Source organism: Pelmatolapia mariae, linkage group LG16_19 (genome assembly GCF_036321145.2).
Source record: "Pelmatolapia mariae isolate MD_Pm_ZW linkage group LG16_19, Pm_UMD_F_2, whole genome shotgun sequence".
NCBI classification, from domain to species: Eukaryota; Metazoa; Chordata; class Actinopteri; order Cichliformes; family Cichlidae; genus Pelmatolapia; species Pelmatolapia mariae.
Genome location: NC_086241.1, coordinates 56172619 through 56185058, shown reverse-complemented (window position 1 = coordinate 56185058; position 12440 = coordinate 56172619). Strand labels below are relative to the sequence as shown.

General features: G+C 41.9%; 1 protein-coding gene across 2 annotated transcripts in view; it reads right to left on the bottom strand.

Annotated features, from left to right (window-relative positions):
* Nucleotides 1-12353, bottom strand: part of pcnt (pericentrin) — a 35169-nt gene extending 22816 nt beyond the window's left edge. For both annotated transcript variants that reach the window (XM_063500146.1, XM_063500147.1), the window contains exons 1-20: nt 12189-12353; nt 8240-8413; nt 7659-7799; nt 6243-6392; nt 5256-6142; nt 4825-5154; nt 4092-4494; nt 3460-3876; nt 3153-3371; nt 2961-3056; nt 2727-2870; nt 2320-2575; nt 2137-2216; nt 1722-1995; nt 1465-1565; nt 983-1094; nt 693-819; nt 424-543; nt 255-327; nt 41-145 (exon numbers count right to left, since the gene is read on the bottom strand). In XM_063500146.1, coding sequence (XP_063356216.1) covers nt 41-145; nt 255-327; nt 424-543; nt 693-819; nt 983-1094; nt 1465-1565; nt 1722-1995; nt 2137-2216; nt 2320-2575; nt 2727-2870; nt 2961-3056; nt 3153-3371; nt 3460-3876; nt 4092-4494; nt 4825-5154; nt 5256-6142; nt 6243-6392; nt 7659-7799; nt 8240-8413; nt 12189-12236 — 4257 coding nt within the window. In that variant the 5' untranslated portion in view covers nt 12237-12353. The remainder of the gene's footprint in view (nt 1-40; nt 146-254; nt 328-423; nt 544-692; nt 820-982; nt 1095-1464; nt 1566-1721; nt 1996-2136; nt 2217-2319; nt 2576-2726; nt 2871-2960; nt 3057-3152; nt 3372-3459; nt 3877-4091; nt 4495-4824; nt 5155-5255; nt 6143-6242; nt 6393-7658; nt 7800-8239; nt 8414-12188) is intronic.
* Between the last annotated feature and the right edge of the window lie 87 nt (nt 12354-12440).

Below are 12440 nucleotides of genomic sequence, written 5' to 3'. Positions count from 1 at the left end.
CACTTTAATAAAAGGCTGAACATATAAGTTGATGTCTGACCTTCTGCACCTCTTCCTCAAAGGAAAGAGTCAAAGAGGATCGCAGATTAGAAAGGTCCATTGTGTGTTTCGCCTCAAGGTGAAGTGTCAAACTGTCAAGCATTTCCTGGATGAGGAACAGGAAACAAAGCAACCTCTCAATCAGTTACACTTAATATGTATCGACTTAAAAATGTAACTGACAGCAGCGCCCATTAAACATCTGCATCTCTTACCCGCTGTTTCTCCAGCTGAACAGTATCAGACAAAACATCTTTATCCCCTTGAGCTTGACACTGAGACAGAGGACTGAAGCAGAGACCAAAGACTTGAATATTCACAAAAACATTTGTGCAAAACTGCAGAGCGTGAATCTCATTTTTATATCCAGATAAAGTGAAATACCCGTCATCAGTAATTTTAAGCAGAGAGTCCTCCAAGGCACCTTCTACCAGCTTCAGCTGTAGCAGAGCAATTTCCTCTTTGTAACTCTCCTCTGTTGCATGCAACCGCTTCTCAAAATACCTAAAAGCAGGATGAGGGTAAAACATAATAGAGTAGAGAAATTAAGCTCAATTTAAAGAAACCCATAATTCAGATTCTGTTTACACTAAATGTTAATATTCAGGAATAAATGCATCAAGAATTTGTGTTTTCAGGTGCTTCTATGGTACCTCCTCAGGCTTTCTAGCTCAGCCTCATTTTGCTCTTTAATTTCTCGTTTCTGTTCATTAAACTCCATCTTTAGGCGTTCGATGTCATCAACCCGAGATGAGCGTGCAAGCAGCTGCTCCTTAAGCTCTGTAAAACAATAAACAGACATCTGTCATTCAATCACTAAGAACAGGCATTGCTAATAATATATCATTTTTGTTAGAATGTAAAGAAATCCAGTGTATGGGGGGAAAAAAAAAAAAAAAAGGAAAGAAAAAAATCCAAGCTTTAGCCTGGTACTTATTCATACCACCCAACTCCTGACGACTAGTCCTCATGCTCTCCAGCTGAATCCACAGCTGACTGATTTCCTGATCCGAGCTCTGTTTGAGCAAGGTCTTCTCCTCCTGTAGCTGTGAAACCTGGGTGGCAAAGTTTGGAAAAGTTTTTATGAAATTAAAAAAATGACCCAACAGGTTTTTAAGATGGCAATGTGTTTCAGGAAGTAATTATTATATTAATAAGTTAGTGTTTAAAACTTCTGGATACTGAAAAAAAACAAAACAAAACAAACAAAAAAAAACCCTTTACAAAACTAAAAAAAAAAGAAAAAAAGATTATCCTTTTTACTGTGACTTAAGACTTAGAAAGCTGCAGATAAAATGCATATTTAGGGTTGCAGCAGACCAGTAGTTCAAACTCCCGGGCAAGCCCCTTTGGTGCTTGGATACATTTTTACCAGACTTTGTGGAACTGACCTGGGACATGCCAGAAACATGGCAGTAAACTAACCTCTTGCTGCAGTTGCTGCTCTTTCTCCTGTAGGTGGAGGGCTTGCTGCTCTTTCTCCTGCAGCAATGTCTTATTAGAAGAAATTTCCTCCTCCAGGGAACCTTTTACAACAACAACCAGAACAGAGTCAGCTTCACTCATCATTACTTTGCATATATTAATGTAATACACAAATTCAAATCATGGATTTAGAGGACTGTGCAGCCTTTATGAAAGTGTATACTGTTGAGGAATACGGGGACTGTAGAAGGACTCACAGACAGCAGCATCTCTCTCAGCCAAGGCTCGTTTCAGCTCCTCTAGTTTCCGTGTCTGTTCTTTACTGGAGGTTTGGAGCTCCTCTATCCTGGCTTGTGTCTCCTGTACCTCTGACTGTTTCTGGGACACAGCTTCCTGCGCTTCAGCGAGGGAGGCCTGGGTGCTGGTGAGTTCAGCCTGGGTGGCACTGAGGCTGTTCTGGATCTCCAAAAGGGACGTTTGAAAGTTTGCCTGCATGGCTTCAGCATCTTTCTCCCACTGTGCTCTTAGATCCTGAAACAAAATAAACCAAAATGGAGTGAAATATAATAATACACACAATGACAAGACAGTGCATGTTTTTAAAAGCCACAGCAATTTTTTGAATTATTGAATAAAATGCGGCTTTTGTATAAAAATATAATGAAATTTGACCTGTATTTCTTTGGCCTGCTTTTCATCCATTGAAGCACTTTCCTGAGCAACACGAGTCTCCCACTGCTCCTTCAACTCTTCTGAACACATGAGAAACGATTCTTTAGAAACTGGATGACTCAAACAAAGACAGCTAAAGAATGAAGATCATTGAGCAGCTGAGATGATCTTGTGTGTAATCACCCATGTCTTGTTGGTGCAGCTCAAGCAGCCTTTCCTGCTGCTCCTGGTTCTTCCTCTTGATCTGGGCCACCTCTGACTGATGGCGAGCCTGTACGAGTGCAATTTCTTGGTCAAATTTCTCCTGCACAGAGGCCTGGACCTTGATGAGGGCAGACGTCTGCTCCTGTTCCACATTTTCTTGAGAGCGCTCAAGATGAGACTTGTGGACTGTGGTCAGGCTCAGATGCAAGGCTTCAAGCTCAATGGCCTTTTGAGCCTAGAGGAATAAAAGCATAATGAAATGATGAATCCAAGTCTGTATTTATGAGGACAATAATATATTTCAATGACTTTGGAATAATTAAAAAAAAATGAAGAGGCTGACTGAATGAATAATGTTTTGGCTTGTGCGTCTGCATACAATATACCTGAACCTGCTGCAGTTCAGCCTGGTGAGCGGCCTCCATGCTCTCTCTCAGCTCCAAAGAAACCTCTGTCTTCAGCTGACTGACAACCTCATTGTGTTTGGCACTGAGCTCTGAGATCATCCGCTCGTGCTCACGTTCAGTTACCTGTCACGAAAGAACAGCCAGAAAAAGCTAAAATGGCGCTCTTGGTGAATGGAGTCCTCACAGCAGTGAAGGAGTGAATTGCTCGAATACCTGTTTGATTAGACTGATCTGTTGCTTCTGTTCTTCCTCCATACTGGCCCGCTGCTTCAGCAGCTCTGTCTCCAGGCGGGTATTCGAGTCAGAAATCTAAAGAGTCATGCAGATTACATTTATTATTGCTTGCTACTAAAATTAATATTTAATCTGACTATTACAAATCCTACAGCAGTTGATGAATCACACCTCCTGCTGATGTTTCTCCATCAGATCTTTTATCTCCTGCTGATGCGATGCCTTCAGCTTTTCTGTAGCCTCCTCCACAGCCTGTGCCTGCTTCTCCAGGAGAGCCTTCAGCTCATCTGCTTTCTCCTTCATTTGCTCCTCCAACAGATGTCTTACATCAAAAATCTCTTTGTCCTTCTCCAGCCTCTCCTCCTCCCATTTTTCCTTCACTTCAGCCAGCTGTGAATATAATTTTATAGGTAAATCACTGCACATTAGTATTTCAAACTGGCATGCATTTAAAGTATGGCATTACATAATCTCTCACCTCGACATCCTTGGCTTTTAGCAGCTTCTCAAACTGCTCGAGTTCCTCCTCTAGCACTTGTTCCATTTTTTTGATCTGTTCATCCATCTCTTCTTCTCTTCTGGTGTGCTCATCCCTCTCCTTCACAGCCTGAGCCCGATCCTCCTCCGAACAAGTCAGTTTCTCTCTCAGACAGGAGATCTGAGACTCTAGCTCATGCTTCTCTTTTTCAGCACATTGCAGACTATCGAGGCTCTGCTGCAGCTCCTTCTCCAGCCTCTCCACCTCCATTTGGACACTTAAAATCTGCACACGTGTCGTTTCAAGCTCCTTTAAAACTGTATCGAGCTCTATAGTCCTTTGACTCAACAGCGTCGATGCAGTTTTGTGCTCAGTTTTTGTCTCCTCGAGTTGTGACATGAGATGCTCATGGTTGGCCTTGAGAAAAGGAAGCCAGGGAAATGGTTTTAATTATTTATACAATATTTTTCTTATCAAGTCAAAACCTCCAACTTGATGTCTTAGTACTAATATGACTACTGCATCAGCTCCACCATTCCATCTTTGTTAGAAAAAAATCTAATTGCTCAGAAACCTATTATTATCATATTTGAATGCATTGTAATTATTGCACACTTGTGGTACTGGCATACCTGTAATGTTTGCAGCTGGTTGTCATCTCTGAATTCTGTGCTCTCCAAATCTGCTTTCTGCTTTATCTCCTGCAGAGATAATACGAGCAGCTCCTGCTGTTTTTGATGAGACTGGAGTGCAGTTTCCTCCTCCTTTAGTTCCCCTGCCAGTTTTTCATCCTCATCTGATGGAAAGGTACCAGACATGAGGAGGGAAGTTTCAGCAGAGATTTCAGTTTCCTTTACCGTCAACATTACTACATTCTCCTGCTCCCTTTCTTCTGATAAGGCACAGAGTTTGCTCCTAAGGCTGTCTTGTTCATAGACTTTCAAGTTCAGCTCCTCCTCAAATTGTCTCCTCATTTCCTTTTCGTCTTCGAGCTCCTGGAGAGCTTCCCTAAGCTCTTCTGTGACTTGAGCCCACCTAATAAGACAGATAATAATAAAAAAAAAAATGTATATCAATCTACAGTAAGAAATAAGTGTAACCACAGTAAACCAGCTTACATTCAAATGTTTATTGTAAACTAGTGATTTATTTCTTAGAAATGCCTTTTTCCAACGTGGACATTTAACAACATTCACCTTGAGATAAATATTTATTATTAATCAAAATTAATAGTTATGCAATTTACTTTAGAAGTAAATATTACTGTATTAACACAATAGCAACATCATTGTTAGGTATAGAGCACAGAGTTGTTTTAAAAGGACTTTGAATTAGTCATTTGATAAATGGCATGAACTTCATTACCTGCTCCTTGCCTCCTCAAGCTCTTCTGCACTCTTGATTACTTCCTCCTTTAGCACATTTAGATCCCTCTCCTTAAGGGCCAGCTCCTCACGGAGCTCCTCACACTGCTGACTCAGCAGTTCTTTTTCCAAGTTAGTGTCCTCAGACTGCTGCTCGGACACATTACTCATTTCCATCCTGCCCGAAGCGGAGTGAAGCCACTGAGGGTTGGACTCGTCAGCCGGAGAGTCCTGTGGACTAGAGGTGTTTTGGCGGTCGTCGTGTTCTTCAATCAGACGTTTGGAAATTGATAATAGTTCTTCTCCAAACACATCACTATTTAGCTCAAAACTGAGAAGACACAATTACAAAGGGGATTAATAAATAAACTCTAAGATAACTGATGAAAGATATCTACAGCTGATAGATGGTGCAATAATAGCTGCTCTCACCTGCGGTCTGCAGATATGTCCAGCTGACTGCACTGGTCAAGGTTCTCAGTTATCGCTGAAGACTGCAAGTGTGCAAGGGGAGCTGAAGACAAGTAGCGCTCCATCAGAATATTTCCAGACATTGATTCATTCATACTGCCCTGGTCAGCTCCACTTTCCAGATTAGCCTCATCGATACTGACAGTCTCATCAGAGTTAACGCCGGCTTTTACCTGGTTCTGCCAATTCTTAGACGCTTTGAGTCCCATCACCTCCTCCTCTTTAAATTTTAGTTCTTTCTCCCTCTCTTCCAAAAGCTGCCTGACTTGCTCGACCTCCACTGTGTGCTCCTCTTTGAGCCTTTTCATCTCCTCCTCAAGACTCTGAAAACAAAGGGCAGAGCTAGCAAGCTTCTCACTACATCTCTTCCGTGCATCTTCCTCCTCCTGAAGCCTTCTCCTGAGCTCCTGCAGTTCTATGTTGAGGACCTCTTTCTCCTCTTTGTATTGTTGCATCTCAAGGCACTGACTTTGAAGTTGGCTTAACTGGATATGAAGGTTTTGCAATTCTGCCTCCCTTTCTTTTCGCTCTTCTTCTCTTTCTTGCTTCTCGTTCTCCAGCAAAGAAAGCACGTGCTTGTTTTTCTCCATCGCCTCTGCTAGTTCGCTACATATTCGCTGGCTGTTCCTTCTTTCTTCCTCCAGCTCAGCTCTCAGCTTGCACAGAACAGTTTCTACATCAGTTTCGCCTTCAGCATCAGACTGCGAGCCAGAACTTCCTGAGCCCTCTGATGGCGCTTCCTTATGACTGATGTTTGGCTCTTGGGAGGACGGTCCATGGTAAGGCTGTTGAATATTAAGGGCTTCAGTTCCTGACAGATTTTTGATACGTAGAAACTCCACACTGGTCTGTGTGACAGACGAGAGGACATTCAAGAAGCGGTTGTTGTGCATGAGCAACGAAGCACAAATAACAACCACAGCCACATTCGGTTTGATTGGCACTTACCTGCTGGAGCTGCCTCTGCAGTGCCTGAAGCTGTCCAGCAAGAGACTGTGCCTCCACCTGTACCTGGTCTCTACTGGCCAGTGCCTCCTGCAGGTTGGAGCTGAGTTTGGCAATTATTTCATTACGCTTCTCCACAGCCTGCTGTAGCAGCTGCAAGCAGGACAAAAGTATCTGTCAGTTTTACGAGCAATCAAACACTCATAAGTTCACACACTTCCATTAGCTTTTGCAGAACATATTATCAAATGTCCAGCATGCATTCCTACTTCCAAATTAATTTTCTATTTTTTCCCCTCTGTGGCTGGCCAGAAAACAGACTAAATACTTCAAAACAAACAATTTATATGCAAATTACAACAACAAATGAAGCCCACAATCTGGTTGGAAGAACAAACCATTAACTTACAATACCTTATATACAGAGAAAACACCCCTAGTTTGAGATATAAATACACAGTGAACACGTGAAACACTACGTGCCAAAGACACTAACCAGATTCCTCTGCATACAAAGCTTCACATTAGACCAACTGTGCTGCTTTTTCAGTCTAGAGCACCAAGCAGCCATGCAGAAGAGGAGACTTGGTACAATCCCCCATGGGAGGTGATGACACAGAAATCCAAACAAACAGTCCTCCTCACACACATAGCAATACCATAACAAGACTTTCATTGTCTTAGTGAGCAAACAAAGCATCAGGACAAATTAAACACATCCAATTACAAAGTACACAATGGAACGGATTTAGACAACTGCTCAGTTCTGAGGTTACTGTGTGTCAATACAGAACTTAAAAATGTGAGCCCAAGTAGATTACAGTATTCATGACAAACCCCATCTTGTTTCTCCATTTCCAGTTATGCTTCAGCCAGCTGAGTTTACCATGATGATGAACTCCAATCAAACGGCTTACTCACGGATTACTGAATTATGCCATACAAGACAAAGACATGCAAATATCCTGACATGCTCCTTGGAACTGCACTAATAGATGCAAACCAGCCAACTTGGAAACTGCTTCAAGAAGCTAACTTGCGCCAAATATGGAGACAAAGCCCTTTATGTAATTAATCCAATCAGCACCAGGACATGGGGGAAAAAAATGTTTGCAGAAGTACGAGTCAATTCTGATAAACCTAAATCACTCACGTTTTTATAAAGCCATTCACACCACTTGTTCAACTTCTACAGCTCAATCCAGGGTACAGATTTGGTCAACGTCTCTGGCTCATCTCACGAGAACAAATGTAAATCCTCTGTCCTCTTTAACAATAATGACCTACGTTTCTTGATTTTATTCTTCTAAACATAACCAACTCCATGAGAGAACCCATCTATGGTATTCTTGAGTTTTCCCCCAGACACACTTTAAGTTTGACATCCTACAGCAGTGTCCAGATACCGGCTTTGTATACCTTGAGCTGCTCTTTGCCAGTAAGTGCAGCTAACTCCTCTTCTCTCAAGTCATCCACAGGGGACGGGCTATGCTTGGGGGTGAGCGGCTGATCCTTCGCTTCGTTCTGCCGAACCTCTGGTTTCTCTGACATTTGAGGCTCCTAAAGGATTAAAAAGTATTAGAATTAAAGTCTAATCTTACCAGAGTCCACAAAAGAAATGTCAGGAAAAAATGCATGTGCTGCAAATTTGCACATTTAATGTCATTAGTGAACTCTGCCTTAGTAGGGAAAAAAAAAAGAAAAAAGGCAGTTAATCCTGGCCAGGTTGCCATGACAACATGGCCTACAGGCAATGTGATGGTTAGTGACCCATTTCTGTAATGTATGTTTACAGACAGGGGGTATAGACCACTTGTTGAAGCATACAGTGAATAAACAAAATTAGACAAACACTTGGGGGGGTGGGGGGGATGTGAGTATGAATGGAGACATGACCGTGATGAAAATAACCAGCAGTTTTAATTAAAACTAATAATCTTATGCTCCCTACATATCAAAATTGCTTCAGTGTTTGTAACTCTAGGCAATCAGCGACATACCTCATGGTTGGTGTTGTTATGCTCTGTGGCACTGGCTGATGGAAGAGCTGGTTCTACGTGGCGATCTTCCGTCGAGCGGTCATTCTGCGAGTCAATCTGGCCCTTCCTCTTCTGCGTCTTTTTCGCCGCCCCCGCCCCGTCGCTTTTCGCCCGCTTCTGTCTGAAACTAGCAAGCTGCGCAAGAAGGACAGCGAGAGGTAGATGGACACGTACGTCAGCACCAAAGAGCACCACCACACCATCAGCATGGTGAACCTCAGGAGTTGAAGGAGAAATGAGGTCAGAGTCCAGATTTATCTCCTCAAGGTAGGGAAATGTATACAAAATGAATCAAAACGAGACAAAAGTCATCATGTGAAGTTAGTGATAGTCCACAGTGTAGAAAGGAAAACCCCTCGTCTTGATGAGTCAGTTGTTCAGCAAAAAAAAGCCCAAAAGTAGTCCCAAAACTCAATCCAAATCCAAAATAGACTACACCATAGCCTGACAAGGTATCCAAATTCAAAATGAGGTGAGGCAGCTAAATATTCTCAAATCTCCAGAGAACAGGCTGATGAGAAGTGCAGATTTTACATTGACACACAGTGGACAACCTCTCAGCAGACCAGAAACAGAGCAAGGTTTAAAAAAAAGGACACGCAACTGTCACTTTGTATTTCTCAGCTTGTCAAAACCTCAAAAATCACAGATGCAGCTTTTTTTTTTCCCCTATTTTTTTGGAAGGGTCTCTTAAAGTCCTTTCTGTAGCTATAAAAGAAAAAAATATCAAGACTCTAAACCTGACAAGAAAAAAAATGCAAAATTACATTAAAGCTACAATATTTATCTTGAATTCCAGAGGGAACAATTTGATAGAAATTCACCTCGGTCAGTTTGACTGCAACACACCCTCTCCTCTGTTCACTGCCTCTCTCTCATGGCCCGTCTCTCTTCCTAAGCAGCTTAAATCAGATTACGGCAGTTCACATTGTGACAGAGACCCTCACAGAGCTTTCCATCAATATCTGACAGCAATTATTGACTTCCTTTCTTGCTGCCTGTCAGACCTGTCCATTCTTCCTCATCGGGCAAGTTGCTCTACTGTCCAGATATAGATCTTGCAGTCTGCAGGCAACAGCGCAGTCAGCCCAACCTTTCATCCAAAAACTCGCTGTCAACAGCCAACATCCGAAGCAGAGGGATCCACAAACTCTGGGTAGAGGATGGCATGTGTCTAGACTAAAGAAAGAGGGTGGAGACTGGGACATGCATTCACATAGAGAGGAGGAGACAGAACTCTATGTGTGGCAAGCAGCACTGGAGTGTGCATGCTCAATTCAATTTGAGATTACATGGCCCTGGGAGACCTACTTGTTGCTTTATGTGATGACTCACAAGCGTGATGCATAACAATATCGTATGTGCATGTGCATAAAACCTTGTTCTGATCACATGTTCCTTGACTACACTGCCACATTGTAGGTTCTGCTTTATAAGCAGCCTGAAATGCATCCATCACTGTACAACCTCAGTGTCCAACTCCTGAAAGCAGCCTTTTATCAGGTTAACCACACTTAAATGTTTTCCTACCTTAAATTGTTAGCCTTCTTTCCTTACTTGCTTAAAACCGCACCCATTCTCCATCCATCACCCTATTCACTGCCTCCGCTTGCCACAAAAAAAAAAAGAAAGAAAAAGAAAAAGAAAAAAAAAGCCCACATCACATCTCAAAGACAGCAGGATGAGCTGTGTTTAGCCCAAGGCCACTTCCGCCCTAACAAGCTGGCTGAAGCTCACTCTAGTCAAATTAGATGTAATTGGACTGCTGAAAGCTGCTACGGTGTTCTCAACAATGTCATCATGAAGCCAGGGTCAGGGCGCACTGCTGTCTCCAACAAGGGGTCAATTTGCTGTTCACGTTGGTGATGGTGTCAAATTTGTGCCACGCTTTTAATGCCAGAGAGAAATCAGAGCTTTCCGATGCCACAAACATAGTAAAGGCAAAAGACAGCACTGTATTACCATAGCAACACCATTCATGTGAGACACACGCGCAACATCCTCCACCTCACCCAATCTCATGGGTGCACTGCACCACCTGATGGCCTGTAACTAACATGACAGCATACACAAGGTGCATGGCTATTTTAGGCATTCAGATCATGACTGCAGGCAGATTTCCTTTCAGATGCTGTATTGTTTGAAGAGCATTATATATTAAAAGGTGACAGTGATTACCCCACGGCGCAGAAAAATAAAGTTATCATTGATCACTCAACAGAAACAAAACAAAACAAAAAGAAAAGAAAAATCAAAGAAGAAACAGCCACAAGCCCTCAAGTTATCGATTTGCTCCTTCATCCTCCACTTTCTATACTTACATTCTGACTCCGAGGCATGGTGGAAGATTTCTATAAGGAATATAAATGTTGTAGTTGAGTAATTTTTTGTTATTATTATGATGATGATTATTTTTTCCCCCAAAATGAGTTCCATTACAAACTATAGATGGATTACATCATATAACACATGCAGTGTAAATGGCTATCCTAAAAAGGTGACTTAGTTTTATACATTGTTTCTAGACCACATGGCTTGTTGTCAATGTGGGACAAGCCATTTTTGACTACTAGCCCATTAAAAATATGGCTTCCCATTAAGGTGAAATCAGCTGCTTGCCATTTCTACTTGCAAACACCAGAGTAGCCAATTTCAAAACTGATGAGGGCTGAAAAATTTTTTTTTTTTTGCTACTTTGGGGCTTGCTATAACTAAATGAAGCATGCAGACTGCGCTCTCAGAAAATCCGGGAGTAGAATGTCAGACCATCAGTTTGTGGTCTGAAGGTCTGACTCACTTAGTTCTCACCAGGACAATGGCCTGAAACACACCAGCAAGTTCACTTCTGAATGGCTCAAACAAAACAAAATGAAGGTTTTAGAGGGACCTAGTCAAAGTCCAGGCTTATATCCCATTAAGATGCTTTGGCATGAGATTAAACAGGCTGTTCATGCTGCAAAACCTCTGAATTCACACAATTCCACAAAGAAAAGTGGCAGGATATTTCTCAATAGTGATGTGAAGGACTCATTTCCAGTTATTGCAGATTGCAGTTCTTTCTGCCAAGGTTGGAGCAACCAGTTATTAAATGAAATCATTTAAAAACTGCATTTTGTTATTTACCCGGTGGTGGCGGGGCTCTTTGGCTAACATGAAAATTAGTTTGATCTGCCATGTATGACAAGTATACAAAAAGAATGAAAAAAAAATTGCCTCCTTCCTGATTTCTGAGCACTATGTCACTTAGATACAAGTAAACAGTACTTGTTTAGAGAGCTTAGTGGGGGATAGGCTGACATAAAGATTTGCCACAATTTTGAAACACAGATGACTGACTTAGTGAATAGTTAACTTTGGAATTGAGGCTCTGTTATAACCACTGCACAAGTAAACCCTTTCAGTGAGTAAACATATGATTTTGATCCACGTTGTTTAGAGCTGTAATGGCCTGTGAATAATGTGCAACCTGCATTCTCAATAGCAAAATAAATCAAGCATGTGCCAAAAATCTTCCACCGAATGCATCTTCACTGCATACGAGTTAAAGGCAAACTTAACACATATGTCTAAATAAAAATGAAAGCTATTTGCTATGGTCAATGGAACAATCACATATGTGTTTACTGCTGAACTACCAAGTAACTTATATGAAAACTGCCTTTATTTACCAGCTGATTAACCTGCTTCATAAATGATGTTACTCTTCGCTTCTCATATGCTACGCCCAACCGCGGGAAATACATGGCGAGAGCCTGCACTTTAACACTCAAAGGTAATTCAGGCCACAACAAATGTGCAGTCATTTTTGGTGGTGGGTGTAGTTAGCAATGGATAAACGCAAGGCTATGACAAAAGAGTTTGCTAAGTGCTAGCATTCAATATTAGCATGCGTTACATGTTAGCAACAAACCTTAGCTCTCCCAGCTTCTACCTTCCTCCGACGTTCATCTTCATCCATGACTCGATCGAAATAAACGCGTTAAAGGTTTAGGACATACGTCCTAATTTAACTGAAAATAACGCTAAACCTTCCTTCAAAGAATAAGTTAACCCTTGAACAAATCTTTACATGCAACTGTCAACAGACAACATTCAGTATGGCCGCCAAGTCAACGTAGCTCCGCCCTTATCGAGTTTCCCTTGCCTAACTGCCCAATCAATT